The sequence below is a fragment of the Diceros bicornis genome, chromosome 24 (assembly GCF_020826845.1).
Source record: "Diceros bicornis minor isolate mBicDic1 chromosome 24, mDicBic1.mat.cur, whole genome shotgun sequence".
NCBI classification, from domain to species: Eukaryota; Metazoa; Chordata; class Mammalia; order Perissodactyla; family Rhinocerotidae; genus Diceros; species Diceros bicornis.
The window spans coordinates 4,630,126-4,647,127 of NC_080763.1; the positions used below are offsets into that span (position 1 = coordinate 4,630,126).

Genomic DNA, 17,002 nt, shown 5'->3' on the forward strand with positions numbered 1-17,002 from the left:
CCAAGTTGTAGAAATTTTTATAATCTCATCATATTCTCCCTGCCCCAAGCCTATATTGCCAAGTGATTCCTGTTTATTTTGCCTCTCGGTTTTTCCAGATAAAGTAAACTGCTGAATCTGTGCGGCTCACACAAATGCCACAATTGAGCCAGGCAGGTAATAGTAACTCCAAAGGGGAGAGGAGGTGAGCAAAAAATGAAAATCTAGAAGTCCTTTCATGTTAACATTTTATTTAAACCAGTACAAGCACCATGCTTAACAGAAGACTGTCCAAAATAAACATGCAATATGAACTAGCAGAGACTGAAACCACAGCTTACGAAGTTGTGCCAGTTGTTGATTTTGTTAAATGACAGGGAACTGTTAAAATTCACAAGACTAAATCATTAATGTTTCAAGCCTCCTGAATGAGATTATATTGGACCATCTAAATCAGTGGGAACTGCCCTGGCATGTTAGTGATCTCAAACAATATTCAAGTAAATATATATGTATGCACTATATTCCAAAAAGCAAGAAAACACAGTTCCCATCACAACCTTAATGTAGTTGTTTTAAATATTACAAGAACATGATCACTGATTTGAAATGTCCAATGGCATAATAGAAAACAAATTTCTCAAGAATATTCAACTTGGGACCATTGGTATTAAGTGACCTAGAGGATTTACATTCTTCCAGAAATACAAAATAAGATTTGTCCAGAAATGTTTGAGACATTTCTTCACATAAGTTGTAAAGGCTCAAATTCTGTAGATTCCAGTATTATCAGCATATTGAACAAATAGGGAAAGCAACCATACCGAGAACATCTGAATTAACAGGAGTTAACTCTCTACTTCCACCAAATATCAGCATTTAAAATCTTATTAAAACATCTGTTCATCACTAGTCCACATTAGAGATCAAAGACATTGCTCAGGTTTTAAAGCAATGCAAACATTTTTTTAAGTATGCCTTCTTTACTATCTATATGGGTGAGGAATAAAGACAGCCAAATTTAATTTGGCAATAAACTCCTCTGACTGGAAATTTTTAGTTAAACCGTCAGACCAGGATACAATTTATGGCTACGTTTGACTCCTGAAAATAGGAGATAAAACGAGAGAAAAGAGCTGACAGACATTTTGCTACAAAGATTATTTAGTAATGACAATAAAAAATTTAGCAACGCCCTCTTAAACAAGAGTATGTTTAACTGCAGTAGGCATTTAGTAAACTTTAGAAATAGACAATTTGAACATTTATTTCAGAAGTCAATTAAACAAAAACAGTCAGTCAACCAACTTTTTTCCTAACATAATTGCTTCAATACCAGAACAAAGTGAATACTATTCAAAACTCTGACATTTTGGAATTCCAGCACAGTGACCTGAGAACAGTTTTCTTCACGTTATTTACGTTGCCACAAAAACCGTACTAAAATATGCTGTGACTACTAGTTGGTTCTATTTTGACAACATTAAATGCTATACAGAACTTACGCAAGGCTAACCATTTCAGAACTAAGCTGACTTAGAAGACCATGAAGGAGGTTCCCAGGAAAAAAGCTGCTGCCAAAAAGAAAAGATTAAGATTTAAGGCTGAATGGAAATGGTTGCACCAGAAAGATATGGAATGTAAAACTGGAATTATTAAATCTGGAGTTACTATCTCAGAGAAGGCAGAAAAAGAGATCAAATAGGAAATGTACTTGAAAAGAACAATGCAAAATTTGGTTAGAAGAAAGGTAGTTTTACATAAAAGTCTGAGAGCAGTCTAGAGCATGTGATTTGTAAATCTCCCTATAGGACAGGGAGTAGAGAAAAGTTCTGATCTCCTAACCTCAATCTATTGTCTTGCAAAATACATGTTATTGAGAAGGATCAGACAAGCTCCAAAAAGCATGGTTTATCAGAGGCCTCTGCCCCTGTTAGTGAACAGGGGAACTAAGAGGTTTGTATATGGAGGTCATTATTATCTGACAGTATGGAGGACTTTCAAATTAAAAGAAAAAACAAACCTAAAACATGCAAGACAAAAGGAAGGAAGGAAGCTCATTAAAAAGCACATTCTTGCAGCACTAGTTGCTCTTATTGCTGCGAACCAGGTGAAATAAAATCCCATTTCCTTCATTCAAAAACATTAAAAACACTCTCCATTCACTTAGATGACATTTCCATTTCTGCAGAATTATAAGCATTATTCTTCAATATCAAAATAGCTATTTAATTCTTAAACTTCCTGGGTGAAGTTTTTTCTCTTTCTGGAAATTAGAATAAAGCATCCTTCTCATTCATTAACCAAAACAAATACCCGAGCTAGCACTTCTCATCTCCAACAAATTTCCTATTGCTTCCTGTTTTCTAGATTAGTGAAGCAAAACTCTGTTGAGAACAGATGCTCTATTCAATATTGTGAAAATTCCAACTATCTGTAACTCTTCATTAGAGTTGGCACAAAAATCTCAAAAAAATGCAACGAACATATGAATGCCAAGATAAAAAAAAATGCCTTTGCTAGTTCTGAAATGACTAAGATATTCTTAATATAAGAATTCACTCACCACACTGGTTACTCTTTAGAGTCTCAAGACCTCTTGTTAAATTAACGTTAAACAGTTAGTCATATGTTTTAAAGTACACTATATATTAGAATCCTTGCTTTATGCCACGGATGCCATCATCTAATAAGATAGGTGTCCAGTTTAGAATATCTTCTGAAATTTAGGATATAAGATGCCATTTCTATTATGTTATTAATGTTATTAACTATGGCCAACGTTTTAAATTAAGTAATTTTTTCTATAGCATAAAACTAATCACAAATATACCCAAAATTATAACTCTCAACTGCCATATATTCACCAATGCAAGCAGATAGTTGGAATCTTAAAAATATGATGTTGGTTTTATTACAAATTTCAGATACGCACATTAGAAAATAATTTTACTTGGACCTTTTACAAAAGTGTTAATTTAACCAAATCTGGAATACTGGCAGTGTAGTCTTAAACTAACTTTAAAGCTAATAAATCAAAGGCACAGTATTAACACATATAAAATAATTAGTGTTCACAGGACAATATTAAGAGGTGCTTTATAAATAAAAGTGTTATTAACCTAGATTCAAAACTATCTACAAATGACACACCCGGAATGAAGCCCTTGATTAGTTACAATCCATCAATTTCTAAGACTAAGATGCTACTTTCCATAATAAGAAAACCTAATAGTTTTTTTATTATAAAATCTAACTCCCAGATCTTAAGAATGAGCAACTGATGAACGAAGTTTTTGGACATGATTAAAAAGATATAGGAAACCAAAGAAGGCATGGAATTGATGACAAATGTACTTGTAACGCAGGTTTCACTAGGGTAAATTATTATTCCTGGCTCAAAATTGGGTTACTCAAGTCTTTTACCCAAATTAATTTCAAATATTTGACAAGTGATAATATGCTATTTTCATATATGAACTGCTAATATCCAATATTTGTCAAAAGGAGGCAACTGTTGTCTATCACAATCTAATACTCACTTTCCAATGGTGTCTGTAAATAGTAACAAATTCTGAACCATAAGTTATAGAAATTAGTCACAAGAGTGCAAAAAGTCCCTGGAGAGAAGCAGTCCACCTAACAAATACAAATATAAGGAAACATTTTACAAAGTTTCATTACTATGAAGATGATTTCCTCTTTGTTCAAACAAAAATGAATTATTTTTCTTTACTGCAGGAAACAAACTGTAAGTAACAGTGCATTTTTAGGCATAAATAAGTATTTATGTCTGGTTCCAGTACAGTCAGGTTAATACATAAATACTTTAGAAACACAGAAGTTCACATTAGTGGAAAAATCCAAGTTTCTCACGTAACCATTCTTCAGTTAGGTCTTCGGTATTTCTTATTTCAAATACCTTAAGAAAAAAAACTTAGGTCATACTCTGATACTCTCAAAAAAAAAAAATCAAACAAATTATACATTTGAGTATTAAATGCCAAATTCTCCTTCCTTTCATATTGGTCATGACTTATCTGTGTAAATCAGATATACCTTTTGGAAGGTACTTGACTTTTTTTTAAATGTTAGGTACTCAGTTTCCAAAGTTTAACAATCAGGATGGCATTAAAGCAAAACTCTCTTAAAAGCACAAATCTACAAACATTCTAAAAGAGCAGTTCTGTAAATCTTACCCATTAAAAGAGACACCCCAAATATACACAACTAAAATCAATACAGTTAGTTAGGAACTAGAAGTACACTGGTCCTCCATAATTGGAGAAAATATCAGCTGTAGGTTGTTTGGTAAGGATGGACTAGAGGTCCACAGCCACAAATCTCCAGTAAGAATCTGCACACACACACAGGCCCATCAAGTATAATGGCTATAGAGAGAAAATGTAATACAGCAGAAAGGATGAGATTGGAGGCGAGATGTGAGTTTGAATCCTAGCTCTGTCATTTACTATTATGCAACACCGGGCATGTCGTTCATCCTCTGAACCTCAGTTTTCCCACCTACAGAATAAGAATGCCACCAATGCCACCATCAACCTCACAGGGTTGTGATGAGGATTCAACTGGATTATTTGTAGAAGTAACTTGTAAGTTGTAAAGCCTTAATTCCAGCACTTTAGGAGCGCCCAGGAGTAGAACAGACACAGGGCTGTTAACAGAAGTTATTCTTAACCACCCAAACCCTGAGAGCAACTCCAGGGTATTCTTATGGTACAAACGAGAAAAAGTAGTGTCTACATAAGTTGGTGGTGTCAATGACAATCCTACGCGCTAAAGGGAAAAAGCAGAGTGCACTTAAAGACATCCCCTGGGTTGATAAATAAGCACCCATCGGGAAAACATCGATGCTGTCCTTAAAATAAAACCTGAAAGGAAGTATTATTTGATACCATTTCAGTAATGTAATATTCTATTTCAAAACCTTAAATTTATATACTTTTTCAACTCAAATTAATATGTGGACGTTAAATAGTATGAGAGCAAGTACCCTTCTTACCTTTAACCTTCAAAAATGCCATAAAACAATGGGGACATGTTAAATCCTAAAGCAAGGGTCTCATATAAGACAGAATGTTCTCGCTTAATAAAGCTAATACTAAAAAGTATTCTTAACTTAATTTTAGATAACTGGAAAAATTCAGTTAACTGCATAATATGGAATTCCTGCACAGAATATGGTTCATCTAGCCTGTGGTAAAGGGCTCACAGAAGCTTCAATGCTGACTTTTATCAGAAATCACACCATGGGGCCTGGCCCAGTGGTGTAGCGGTTAAGTTCAAGCATTCCACTTCAGCGGCCCAGGGTTTGCCGGATCCTGGGCACAGACCTACTCACCGCTCATCAAGCCATGCTGAGGCGGCTTCCCACATAGAAGAACTAGAAGAATCTACAACTAGGATATACAACTTTGTACTGGGCCTTTGGGGAGAAAAAAATAAAAAGAGGAAGATTGGCAACAGATGTTAGCTCAGGGCCAATCTTCCTCAAAAAAAAAAAAAAGCAATCACGTATGGAAGAAGAACTCTCAATAGATCAAATAGTTACAATGGCTTTTCTAAAGCTGCCTACATTCTTGAGAATTCTTCTAATCAACATAATTCTCAATCAAAAAGCACACTTTTGGTTAAAGACTTCTATCATTCTATTTCCAACTAATGAAAAGCTTTGACTAACTTACTGCTCTGAATAACTTTCAACTGCATAAAAAATACTTAACTCTGCAGATTATTTTAGCCATCGCTCTATATACTAAGGGAAAATATCATCTCAACAAGCAAGTCAAATATAAATACCACCTTGGTTAGTTCAGCTGTTTGCACTAGCTTATTCTTACTCCCAGCATACATCATTTGTTGTTCAGGCTTACATCCTGGAAGAGAGAGATTAACGTAGAAATGAGACTTAGATTTTGAAAAAGTGATGGATTTGCACTATTTACTTTTAAAAAATGACACATTTAGGATTTCCTATGCTATCGAGTTTACAGAAACTTCAGTCTTAATGTGTGGGGACTGTATTTTGAGTCTTCTATTGCATACTGCCTGCACAAAGAGATATTGTTAAATTATAAGCAAATAAGCCTTAGGTCAGCAAAAATAAATGAATCTAGACCTCTGTAGATCTTGACTTTTAGAGCCTTGCAAACACTTAAAAACTTCTCAGCATTATCTTAATTCTGACATTAAATATCAAGATCAATTTTATGGATGCCTATCACATACAAGGTTTGGGATGGTAAGTCAGTGGGGTGGGGAGATCTTCCTTGAAAAAAAGTTACAGTCTGCTTACACATTAACTGGTATATATAAAAATATACCACAGTATATTTTAATTGCTGAGCAAATGATAACAAACAATAAAGTTTAGAGAAGAGCCCAGTGAGTAGAGACTTGATTGTGGGCTTAAACGGTGGTGGTAGTGGGAGTTCTGATGACAGATACCTGAAATAGCAATAAGCCATTTTAATACCCAATGTACGCTACTCTGGGACAATTCTCAAGATTATAGGCATATCATTGGTAACTACTATTTTAAAGATAAACACAAATATAAATCATGATTATACACAAAGTTCACATACTTATAAACAAAATTAAAATATACAAGAAAATGTACTTTTGATATTTTAAAATGTCATTACATTTCAAATTCCTTAAAATGTGTGTAGGATCTGACCTAACAATTACACTTTCAGGGATTTATCCTAAGAAAATAAGTAAATTCTAAGAGACAGTGCTTTATAAGAACTTATTTCTAGGGATGCCTTCGCCTGTGCAGGCGTGTGCACATACACCTCAATTTAGGTTTATTTGACACTTTTCATCCTTAAAACAAGTATAAAATTTGTCTAGTGTAAAAATGGCTTAATTAATTAGATCAGAACCAAATTTGCACTATTTAAAGAAATTCACTTACCAACAGGACTGGAGAAAATAAAGCACAGAGGATATGAAACTCTTCCATCATCATGTTGATATTTGTAACTATACACAATGAAGGTTTTTCTCAAGTTAAAGAAACTAAAATTACTTCTCTATTTGAGACGAGTACTTACCAACAAAGTTCTGAAAGAAAACACACACGTGGAGAGTTAGTGAGTGGTAAATTTCTAACCTATCCATTTAGGTCACACTTTCATTATTCATTGTCTTTCCACAAATTTACAAATGGGCCCCAAAGCTAAGTCATAAAATCATATTATTTCTCAAAAATAAATTTATTAAAAGTAGGGATTTAATATGGATTTTTTCTCTTTCTCAATTTTTATTGTAAACACATAATGAAAAGAATTTTTTAAAAAGGAAATAATTCATCCCACTAATACATCAGCTTTCAATTTTCTTAGTCCAATATGTGCATACTTATTTTAATTTGGTTGTGATCATGGTGTAGAAGAAAATTTTATAAAATGTCTTTTACAAGTTCAACAAATGAACAAAGTTTCATAAATAAAATTCTGACCACTAAAGAAAACAAATCTTTTTGAAGCACTAAGAAAAGGATATCGAGGTTGTCGTTCAGGTAATTCATCTTTAAGTTCATCTGGTGAAATGCCCTGGCACCATAAAGAAAAACAGCTTTTAAACATTTTCTTGCTCATAAATCCTCAAGAGATATACCGAGCACCCATTCTAGTAACGGGTCTAAACTCATAACTGTACACCACAACATAAAGTTTTATTTTACTAAATTGTATGTAAGCTGAGGTTACTAAACCCCCAACCCAATGAAAGCCCACTCAGCTTAGTTCTGTTTAGTAACTAAATGTGGGGCTGAGAGGCCCAGTACTTTCTGCTCGTGTTCCAAATGTCAAGAAATACTAACTGAAATAAGCCAACCCCCTCAGAGGAAACCATGTCTGATTTCGAGGAAAAAAGTTAATTTCTTTTCACTCTAAATTAGTTACTTAATTTGACAAACTAAATACTTAGGTTATAGGGTTTTAGTTTTTAATTACTGACCAAGCAATTTAGAAGCAAGTTATAAAGCTGATTCAGCTTTTACTGGACATATAACCCTAACTTCTACCACTTATTACACTGGATTTCATTAATTATTTAAAGAAGGTGATTAAATTAGCAAGACAGTGTATTATGCAATAATCAGCACACCTGTTTCATGCACAATGAGCAAGTATTTAAAGGTTCAGAACTCATTTTAGAAGTACATGTAACTAATACAGCATCTTGGGCAAAAATAATTGCTTAACTATAAAATTGTATTTAGCTGATCAAACAAACCTCAAGCTCTTCATCCAGTACCACCAGGCGTTTATCCTTATCAATCTTCACTACAATAAAAAGATAGTCTGAGTAAACTGTGATTCTAACATGACCTTGATCTACCCAACCCACAGAGTCTCAGCTCTTTTTATGGCATCCAAAATTAAAACATCAGAAACACAAGCATAAAACTCATTCGCAGCTCTAGTTTATGTTCTATTAGCTAGCTTTGCTTTTCACTCAATCAGCATTTAAAAGCTTTTACCCACAATTCCTAGCATCTAATGTGCTATTTAGAACTTTATGTCAACTCCTTACATTTACTGTGAAAATGAAGAACTTTGTAACTCAAATGTAACTTCTCAGATAATGATAGTAGTCTGAAAGGGTGACTGATTGAGACTGGTCTATGTAACATGGTTAGAACTGCACGGGAAAAGTGGACCAGGGGTCAGGATAGAACAACCGCCACCAGAGTCCCAGTTTCTCCAGAGCCCGGATTTCATGGTACAGTATGATTATTCTGAGAAAGTGAATTACCAAATAGCAGTGATATCTATATCCAAATACATGTAACATAATCCAAAGCCAAATCTAAATATGTTTAGATAACTGATGCCTCTATTCTTTTCCATTACTCTGAAAAGTTGGCCATTTTTGGTTTTGCACTAATTTCATAATAAATCCTGTGATTCGCCTTCTGTGACAAAATGGCACCGACACACATTTTCACTTTTAAGAACTGTATGTCTACACTGTAGTATTTAATTGTAATAGAACCAGAAGTCACCATAAGTTGTCACCACCTCATTAATTCACGCCTACCAGATGCATCTCTGTTACGCATAGTCTATAGGTTGATATTTTCACCCCCTCACCCTTCCTTCATCTTTCTAAATCACTACCCACATATTAAATATCACCTACGAATATAAAAGAAATCTGCAGAACATCAGATACAACTCACAGGGGAAGAAGCAACATGCAAATCATTCTTTCCACTGTCAGAAGTAACACTTAAAAAGTACTCTCCATGAAACTAGAGTTCAAGTCTCGAGTTGAAATAAGAACCCAAATCATTTGAACACAACGCTGAACTTTATTTACCATTTCAGATGTAGGCAAAGGTTTTTGTTTGAGGATGAATGGCCAGGCTATCTTTAATCCCCTGAGAAGTTAAAGGATGGAGGTGGATGGGTCACTACCAACGACAAAGACGACTGTCTTCTCCAGAGCTGTGAGGGCAGCTGAGAGAAAGACTATGGGGAAGGTAGTATACTCCACCTTTGTTCTGTGATATTAGTTGTTATTATTTGTGTGTGTGTGTGAGGAAGACTAGCCCTGAGCTAACGTCTGTTGCCAATCCTCCTCTTTTTGCTGAGGAAGACTGGCCCTGGGCTAACATCTGTGTGCATCTTCCTCTACTTTATATGTGGGACACCTGCCACAGCATGGCTTGATAAGCGGTGCACAGGTCCATGCCTGGTATCCGAACCTGCAAACCCCAGGCCGCCGAAGCAGAGCCCACAAACTTAACCATTACGCCACTCGGCCGGCCCCAGTTGTTACTTATTTTCAAGTGACCTAAAGGGGGAGTTAACACAGGAGGAGGAAAATTACTTTCTAAAGGTTCCAAAGTTTATTCAATGTAGCTATAAGATAAAAATAAACTAAGACCACATAACTGAGCAAATCACATTTAGCTTACTTATAATGGCAGCATTGTTTGTTTCTTTGCGAAAACGAAACTTTCTCAGCTTTTCTACTAAATCTTCAGCAACATCACAAACCACCAAAGACTCACTCTAGAAAAGAAAATAAAAGAAATCATGTATAAAATGCCATGACTTCAATATATGTACATGTTAAAGTGATAAAACCTAACACCTTTAGAACAGTATACTGACATCTACAAATGTCACAATTATATGCGAGTATTAACATGAAACACACGAACACTTAAAGAGCTTTTAAATCTACCAAGCTTTGTATCTACACTGTTTAATTATACACATTTGTTCATCTTATATGTGGGGTAGACTTTAACTTCCTCTTTGGCTAATAAATATTTCAAAGAAATCAGACACACAATAAAGCGCAATTTCATCAGAACTGGAGAAGAAAGGAAGGATATGAGAAAAGTCAAGGATCACTGTCTGCTGCTAGATAGTACAATATTTTTGCACTATGCAGGAAGAACAGAAGAATTATCTTATTGTACTTAGAGTTAATAAGACCTTGGTTCATGTTTGGGTCTCATAACTATGAAAAAAAGTACAAATAAACAAAAGTATGAAAAATAAACCAAAGAATAAAGACCACTAACATTTTATATCAATTAAACGACTATGGGGATTAAAAAAAAAGGAGCTATTAAGAATTATGAAAGCAAAACCATATAAAACAAATATAAAAACTAAAAGAACCTTTTACAAATTATGAAAAAGTATTAGAGACTCTTCCCCAGAAATCTGGCAAGGAAATGATCAAAATCACTCTTTGTTTAGTGGTGCAAATGTATTACCGATTGGAAGCAACAGGACGGAAATCTTTTTTTTTCTTTTTTCAATGTGTAAAACTTTAAACACATACAAATGTAGAGAATAGTATAGTGAAACCCTATGCATCTATCACTCAGCTTCACCACTATATCAACACAGCCAATTTTATTTCACCTAACACCCTCAATACTGCCCCCTGGGATTGTCACACAACATAAGCCAGAAATCATTTCAACTACAAATATTTTAGTATGTATCATTAAAATGACAGTACGTGCCATTAAAAATATAAGGACAATAACATCTCACTTAAAAAAACTAACAATTCCAGTCTCAAATATTCAAATAGAGTTCAAATTTTCCTCACTGTTTCATTTATTTATTTTTACAGTTGGTTTGACTGAGTCAGGTTCCAAACAAGGTTCACATACTTTGGTCTCTTTTCATATACAGGTTTCCCCCTCCTTTTTCAAGAAAATTAGAACAGTTCTGAGACCAATGCTAATACATATGTCTCATTACAACCCAAAAGGATTAAGGCTTCCGATTTTAAGTTAAAATAAAAATTTAATGAAAGCCTGCTTTTTTGATCCTATGCTGGGTAAATGACAGTATACATTAAAGTGGGAAATGGCTATCAGTTTTAAATGGTCCTTTAAATTCAGAACACTGATAATATATAAGGTGTGATACCACAGTATATGTTATTATGCAATTAGAAAATACATGCCACCAATAGGTACTATTCAATAAATAAGCCTTCTGTAGGAGTCATGTACATCCATTCTCTTAGTTGTCTTTAAAAAAAAGAGGTGCTAAGTCATATGGAGCATCCTGAAGGTAATATTCAACCTCAGTCCTTTTTTTTTTTCCTCTTTTAAGAAAGATATAGAAGTTAGAAAACTAGAATTTCCATTGTCTCTTTGACCAAAGGTAGAACCTATTAGTGAAACTAATAAATATTTTAGATTTCTGTTTAGGCAAAGACCTACCATGCAAGTCTTATCTTCCAGCTCTGATACCCAGAGCTGTTTGTGCAATCCTGACATTCTAAGGACCAGAAACTAAGCGACGAATATGCTGTGATTTAATTTATCTAGCTCTCTTTTTGCGTTTTCACTCCTCCCCATACCATAATAAAGCCAAAAACTACCCCCTACAAGAAAAAGGACTCAGGCTCAGCCAATTCTAATTGTTTACTGTTAGCAGAAACACTTAAAAATGAGCATAATGCCCTGAAACCAACTCTATATGGTAAATGTTAACACACAAAGTTAAGTGGAGTTGAACTCAACTGTTCATTTATTGGTATATCCATACAAGGAACGTTTAATGTGCGCCACCACCATGCTAAGTGCCAAAGATATAATCAGATAAAATAAACAAATAAATAAATATGGGCCTGTGCTCAGGGAACTTACAGTAGAGAACAGACCTATATCAAAAGGATCAGGCAGGGCTGGCCCCGTGGCTTAGCGGTTGGGTGCGCGCGCTCCGCTGCTGGCGGCCCTGGTTCGGATCCTGGGCGCGCACCCACGCACCGCTTCTCTGGCCATGCTGAGGCCGCGTCCCACGTATAGCAACTAGAAGGATGTGCATCTATGACATACAACTATCTACTGGGGCTTTGGGGGGAAAAAATAAATAAATAAAATCTTTAAAAAAAAAAAAGGATCAGGCAAAAATTGTACACTTGTACCTGTGATAAGCGCTAGGAAAGAGACACAGGATGCTATGAGAACTTATGACTAGTGAAGCACAGCATAGTCACAGGAATAGTCCCTGGTAAAGGCATCTGAAGAGCCAAAACTGCCTGTGCAAAGACCCTTTGATTCAAGTGAGCATGGCACATCCAAGAGAATGATAGGTCAGTGTGACTCAGCACCGAGAATAAGCAAGAACATGGTACAAGAGGAGGACAGCACGGGCTAGACCACATAGGGCCCAGGGGGTCATAAAGTTTTTTTGTTAGTTTGTTTTGAGGAAGATTGGCTCTGAGCTAACATCTGTTGCCAACCTTCCTCTTTTTTTGTGTTTCTTTTTTCTCCCCAAAGCCCCAGTACATAGTTGTATATCCTAGTTGTAGGTCCTTCTAATTCTTCTACATGGGACGCCACTTTAGCATGGCCTGATGAGCTGTGAGCATGTCCACGACCAGGATCCAAACCTGTGAACCCTGGGCGGCGGAAGCAGAACATGCAAACTTAACCACTACGCCTCTGGGCCAACAACGTATGTTAAGTATTTTAATCTCTAGCCTATGAGCAAAGAGAAGCCACTAAAGTTTTAAACAGGGTGCTGATGGCAAACATGATTAGATTTGCACACTGCAAACGTGCGGAGAAACAGGACGAATAGAGCAAGACTAGTTAACTGGCAACACTAGCCCAGGTGAGATATGAGAAGTAGCTTAGACAGGGTGATGAAAATAAAGAGAAGTAGGTGAACCCTGCCAGTAATAGTTAACATGTACTAAACACTATGAGAGAAACACTGTGCTATGTCCTTTACACAGATTGCCCTTTATGCTCTAAACAATCGCATGAGAGGGATACTATTATTATCCCCATTTTGCAATAAACTAAGGCTTAGAGAAGTTATCTTCCTCAAAGTTATGCAACCAGTGGAGCCAGGATTCAAACTAGGCAGCCTGACCTCCAGCCCACTCCCTTAATCACTACAAAGGAGCTGGTGACAGACTAGATACTGGGAGAGGGGTAGGGGGTTAGGAAAAAGAGTTACCAACATGACTCTTAGGCTTTTCAACTGTGTAAGAGACTAAATGGTGCTGCCTTTCGCTGAGTTAAGGAACGCCGAGGAAGACCAACTTTCAGAGGAAAGAGCATGAGTTCTATTTTGGACAAACTGAGACAGCTTGAGGCACCCAAGTGAAGAAAAGCTTCCCAGGGGATGTTAACTAAGTGGTAGAATATACAGATCTGAACTGGATCTCAGAAGCAAGGTCTTCAAATTCACAAGTTATCTGCATACAGGCAGGTGGTAACTGAAGGTATGAGTGTAGGTAAGAAAGGATGGGGAGAGAATATGGAATGGAAAACGAAGGATTAGGATGGAGTTTAGAAATCCTACATGTGATGTCCACGGAAGGAAACGAGTCTGCGTGGGACACAGATGGACCAACGGGAGGAAGAGGGAAACCAAGAGTTCTGCATTCCCAGAAGCCAAGGAGGAAGCATGAGCAAAGAGAATGCTTCAAAAAGGAAAGAGTGGTCACCACCCCGGAATGCAGCTGAAAGGTCAGGAAAGATGAGAATTGAAGCCGGGCGCTTAGATTTAGTGACCATGACAAGATCTATTCGATGGAGGTGGGTTAAGAAATGAATGGGAAGTTAGAGATAGGACAGTGTGGGGTGGGGGTTGTGTTTTGTTTGTTTCTAATTAGAGAAACGAGTATATTAAAAACCCCTATGGGAAAGATCTAGAAGATCCTTCTTGGGGAATTGATTTAATTCTCCACTTTATTTTTGAGCGTGGGGTCCAACCCATACGACAACGGAAGCCATAGCCCCCAGACCAAGCAAAACTAATGCTTTTGACCGTCATTTCAAGGCGAAGCGCCAAAGCCTTGGGTCAAAAGGTTTCCAACTGCCATAACTCGAAGCAAGCAAGGATAAGGAAACATCCCTAGAGGCAGGCCGGGCAAGGAGAAGCTAAGGGCAGGTCGAGAGAGCAGAGTCAGAATTGGAGGGCTCCCCGCAGAGGCCAGCAGGCGGAAGATGCTGGGCGTCTGCCGGCCCCTCGGGCCTGGCCCGGGCCCTGGCAGAGAATCCGGCGTCTGGGGAAGCCCTCCGTTCGCCAGGCCCGCCGCCCCTCCGACGCTTCGCTCCGAAGCTGGAAACTCCATCCAGAAGGCCCGGCGAGGACACGCACCCACACGGGCCGCACCCTCGTCCAGAGCCCGCTGGGCGGGTGAACCCCGCATGCCGCCCGTAGGCGGGGGGCAGAGGCCGAATCTGGCTGTGAGCACCGGAAGCGGCCGCCGACCCACCCCACGCGCTGCCGCCACCGGCCGGCTCCGGCAACCAGGAAAGCCCGGCGGGCGGGCCCAGCCCTCTGGCCCCCGCCCTCCCGGGCGGCAGCTCACCATTTTCCTTCCGGCCGTCGGCTGCCTCTCGCCTTCCCGCTGACCCCTTTAAGAATGGCACGGCGGCGCCTCCCTTCCTGCCCGGCGCCTGGCAGAGCCGCCCCCGCCGACCTCCGCGCCGCGGCGCCGGCACGTGACGGCGGACGGCGGGAGGCGCGGCTCAAACTTAGCCGGAACGCGAGCGCCTGCCTGTAGCCTCTGGGGGGCGCTCTGTCTGACTAGGAGTGGGCAACCGTGGCAAAATGCACTCTTAAAATTCAAGCGAGTTCTTGCTTCCTTTTAACTTTCCTCAAGCACTGAGAGCAGTTTCATTGGGACATGATTAAGTCAATGATTTCATTGGTAAATGTGTAAATTTGGCCGCAGCCTACCTTCCAAATTTGCTCCTCAAACGTAGGCACCCCTGCCTTTCCTCCCACCGTCACCAGAAGCCCACCCCGACCCCCGCCGCCTTCCAGGACTTGATTAATACATTTCTTTTCTCGATGGTGTTTGTTTACGATGTGTGATTGGATGATGATTGATGTTCAGCTGAATGCTCTCATGAGCCACTGCCTAATCACGCATTATTAAGAAGTTTCTGTAGGAGGTGCAGACTTATTGGAGCAAGTTTACTTTTCAATGCGGGGAGGAAAGGGGTTTGCAAGACGTAAAGTTTGAACTCTAGAATTCATATAGGTGCCTTCAATAAAAGAAGCTGCCTGAGGCAGGATCTCATGGTGTTTACAGCTTATCCCCATCTGCTAGCATGTGCCTGGTCCACAATAGGTGCTCAATTAATATTTGCTGAATGAGTGAAAGAACCGAAGAAAAAGAAAATTCCAGATCATGCTCCCACTGCCATTCTTCTTCAGTAGTATTAGACTGAATTAGAATTTTTAAAGTTTGTATTTAATGTTTAAATTTAACGAATTGTTAGCATGTTAATAACATTAAATTAGGGTTCAAAATATATAAACCAATTTGATACAATACCTATGTTTTCTCATAAGTTAAAAAAGGTATTAGCTATAAGAAATTCCACAGCTCAACTATATTCTCATAGTGATCTGCTCCCACAGTAGTTTTTACTATGAGAAGGGAACTGGTAAGTTTGAAAAAAGTACCTGGTAATAAATGGTGAGAGAGAAAATGATTGTTACTGCGCCATGAGCAATTATGTTTGATTTTAGCATAGATTGTCCCCCTACCCCCATCTTTTCCCATCTCCTCTCTCCCTCTATGGGAAGAATTAGAGAAAAAGGTGAGAAAATGAACATTTAGCTACATGACATCACACCTGATCAACAGTAAATACATAGTTTTCCCTTTCATTCTGTTCTTTTAATGTTTCCCAAATGTTATTGGCTAGGAAATGAGCTGGCCTCATATTAGGCCAAAGAGAGGTTGGGCAGAGTGGCGTACTGACAAGAAAGGACACTGATGAAAATGTGATTTATTTTATTATATGGGAGGTATAAAATGAATATAAAGACTATGTACAGAAATTTCATTTGAACTCAGTCTATAGAATATGTTTTTAACCAGAAAAAAAAACGTACATCTATTTTAAATGAGGTTTAGGAATGCCATTCCGGCTTGGGTTATTCTGGGGAAGAGAAAAGTTCCAGAATGTCTTCCAGCAATTTTCTGCCTGGCTAGGCCCTATTAAAAAAACTCAAGAACCTATCAATACTGAGCTATGTTGAAGTCACTGAAATGTGTTTTATCTCAGGGAAGCATTTGACATCAAGAGATGATCAGAGTCGATAGGAAAGGAGTACTCTAATTAAATATCGAGGAAAGATCAGAGTTTAATAATCTTTTCTGGCCTGAATTTTTCTAAGTCCTCCATCCTCTGTGTTAGCAGCCTTGCTAAAGTATGTTTGTATTAGTTACATATTCCCACACATGTATTCATTCAACAAAGAGTTACTGAGGGCCAGTTGTGTATGGCTCTGTCCTGGGTGCTAAGATCCAAAACAGAGTAAAATCCCTACCATCCTGGAACCAACATTCTAACAGGGAGGACAATAAGCATAGTAAATTAGTAAACCATATTGTTTGTTAGAAAGTGCTTAGTGCTAGAGGAAAGAATAGGAAAAAGGAGATTGCGAGTGCAGAGGATGAGAGATTTGTGATTTAAAATAGGGTAGTTGTCTTAGTCCTCACTAGGAAGGTCATGTCTGAA

The 17,002-nt window shown here is 37.9% G+C and overlaps 1 protein-coding gene across 1 annotated transcript; it reads right to left on the reverse strand.

Moving 5' to 3' along the window:
* Positions 1-210: 210 nt before the first annotated feature.
* On the reverse strand, positions 211-14,940 carry GMFB (glia maturation factor beta). Its single transcript, XM_058566952.1, has 7 exons — positions 14,833-14,940; positions 9,935-10,031; positions 8,245-8,294; positions 7,510-7,559; positions 6,920-7,002; positions 5,800-5,873; positions 211-3,901 (listed from the first exon to the last, which is right to left on the reverse strand). The coding sequence occupies exons 1-7, from the start codon at positions 14,833-14,835 to the stop codon at positions 3,830-3,832; spliced, it is 429 nt and encodes a 142-aa protein (XP_058422935.1). The 5' UTR covers positions 14,836-14,940; the 3' UTR covers positions 211-3,829.
* Positions 14,941-17,002: the final 2,062 nt, after the last annotated feature.

What these genes read in the sequence shown, in the direction of transcription:
- GMFB (XM_058566952.1), bottom strand. An exon ending in AAACAATGCTGCCATTATAA is followed by an intron (nt 8,295 to 9,934) that starts GTAAGCTAAATG and finishes TTTTTATTGTAG; the next exon opens with TGAAGATTGATAAGGATAAA. An exon ending in AAACAGCTGAACTAACCAAG is followed by an intron (nt 3,902 to 5,799) that starts GTGGTATTTATA and finishes TTTTTTCTTAAG; the next exon opens with GTATTTGAAATAAGAAATAC.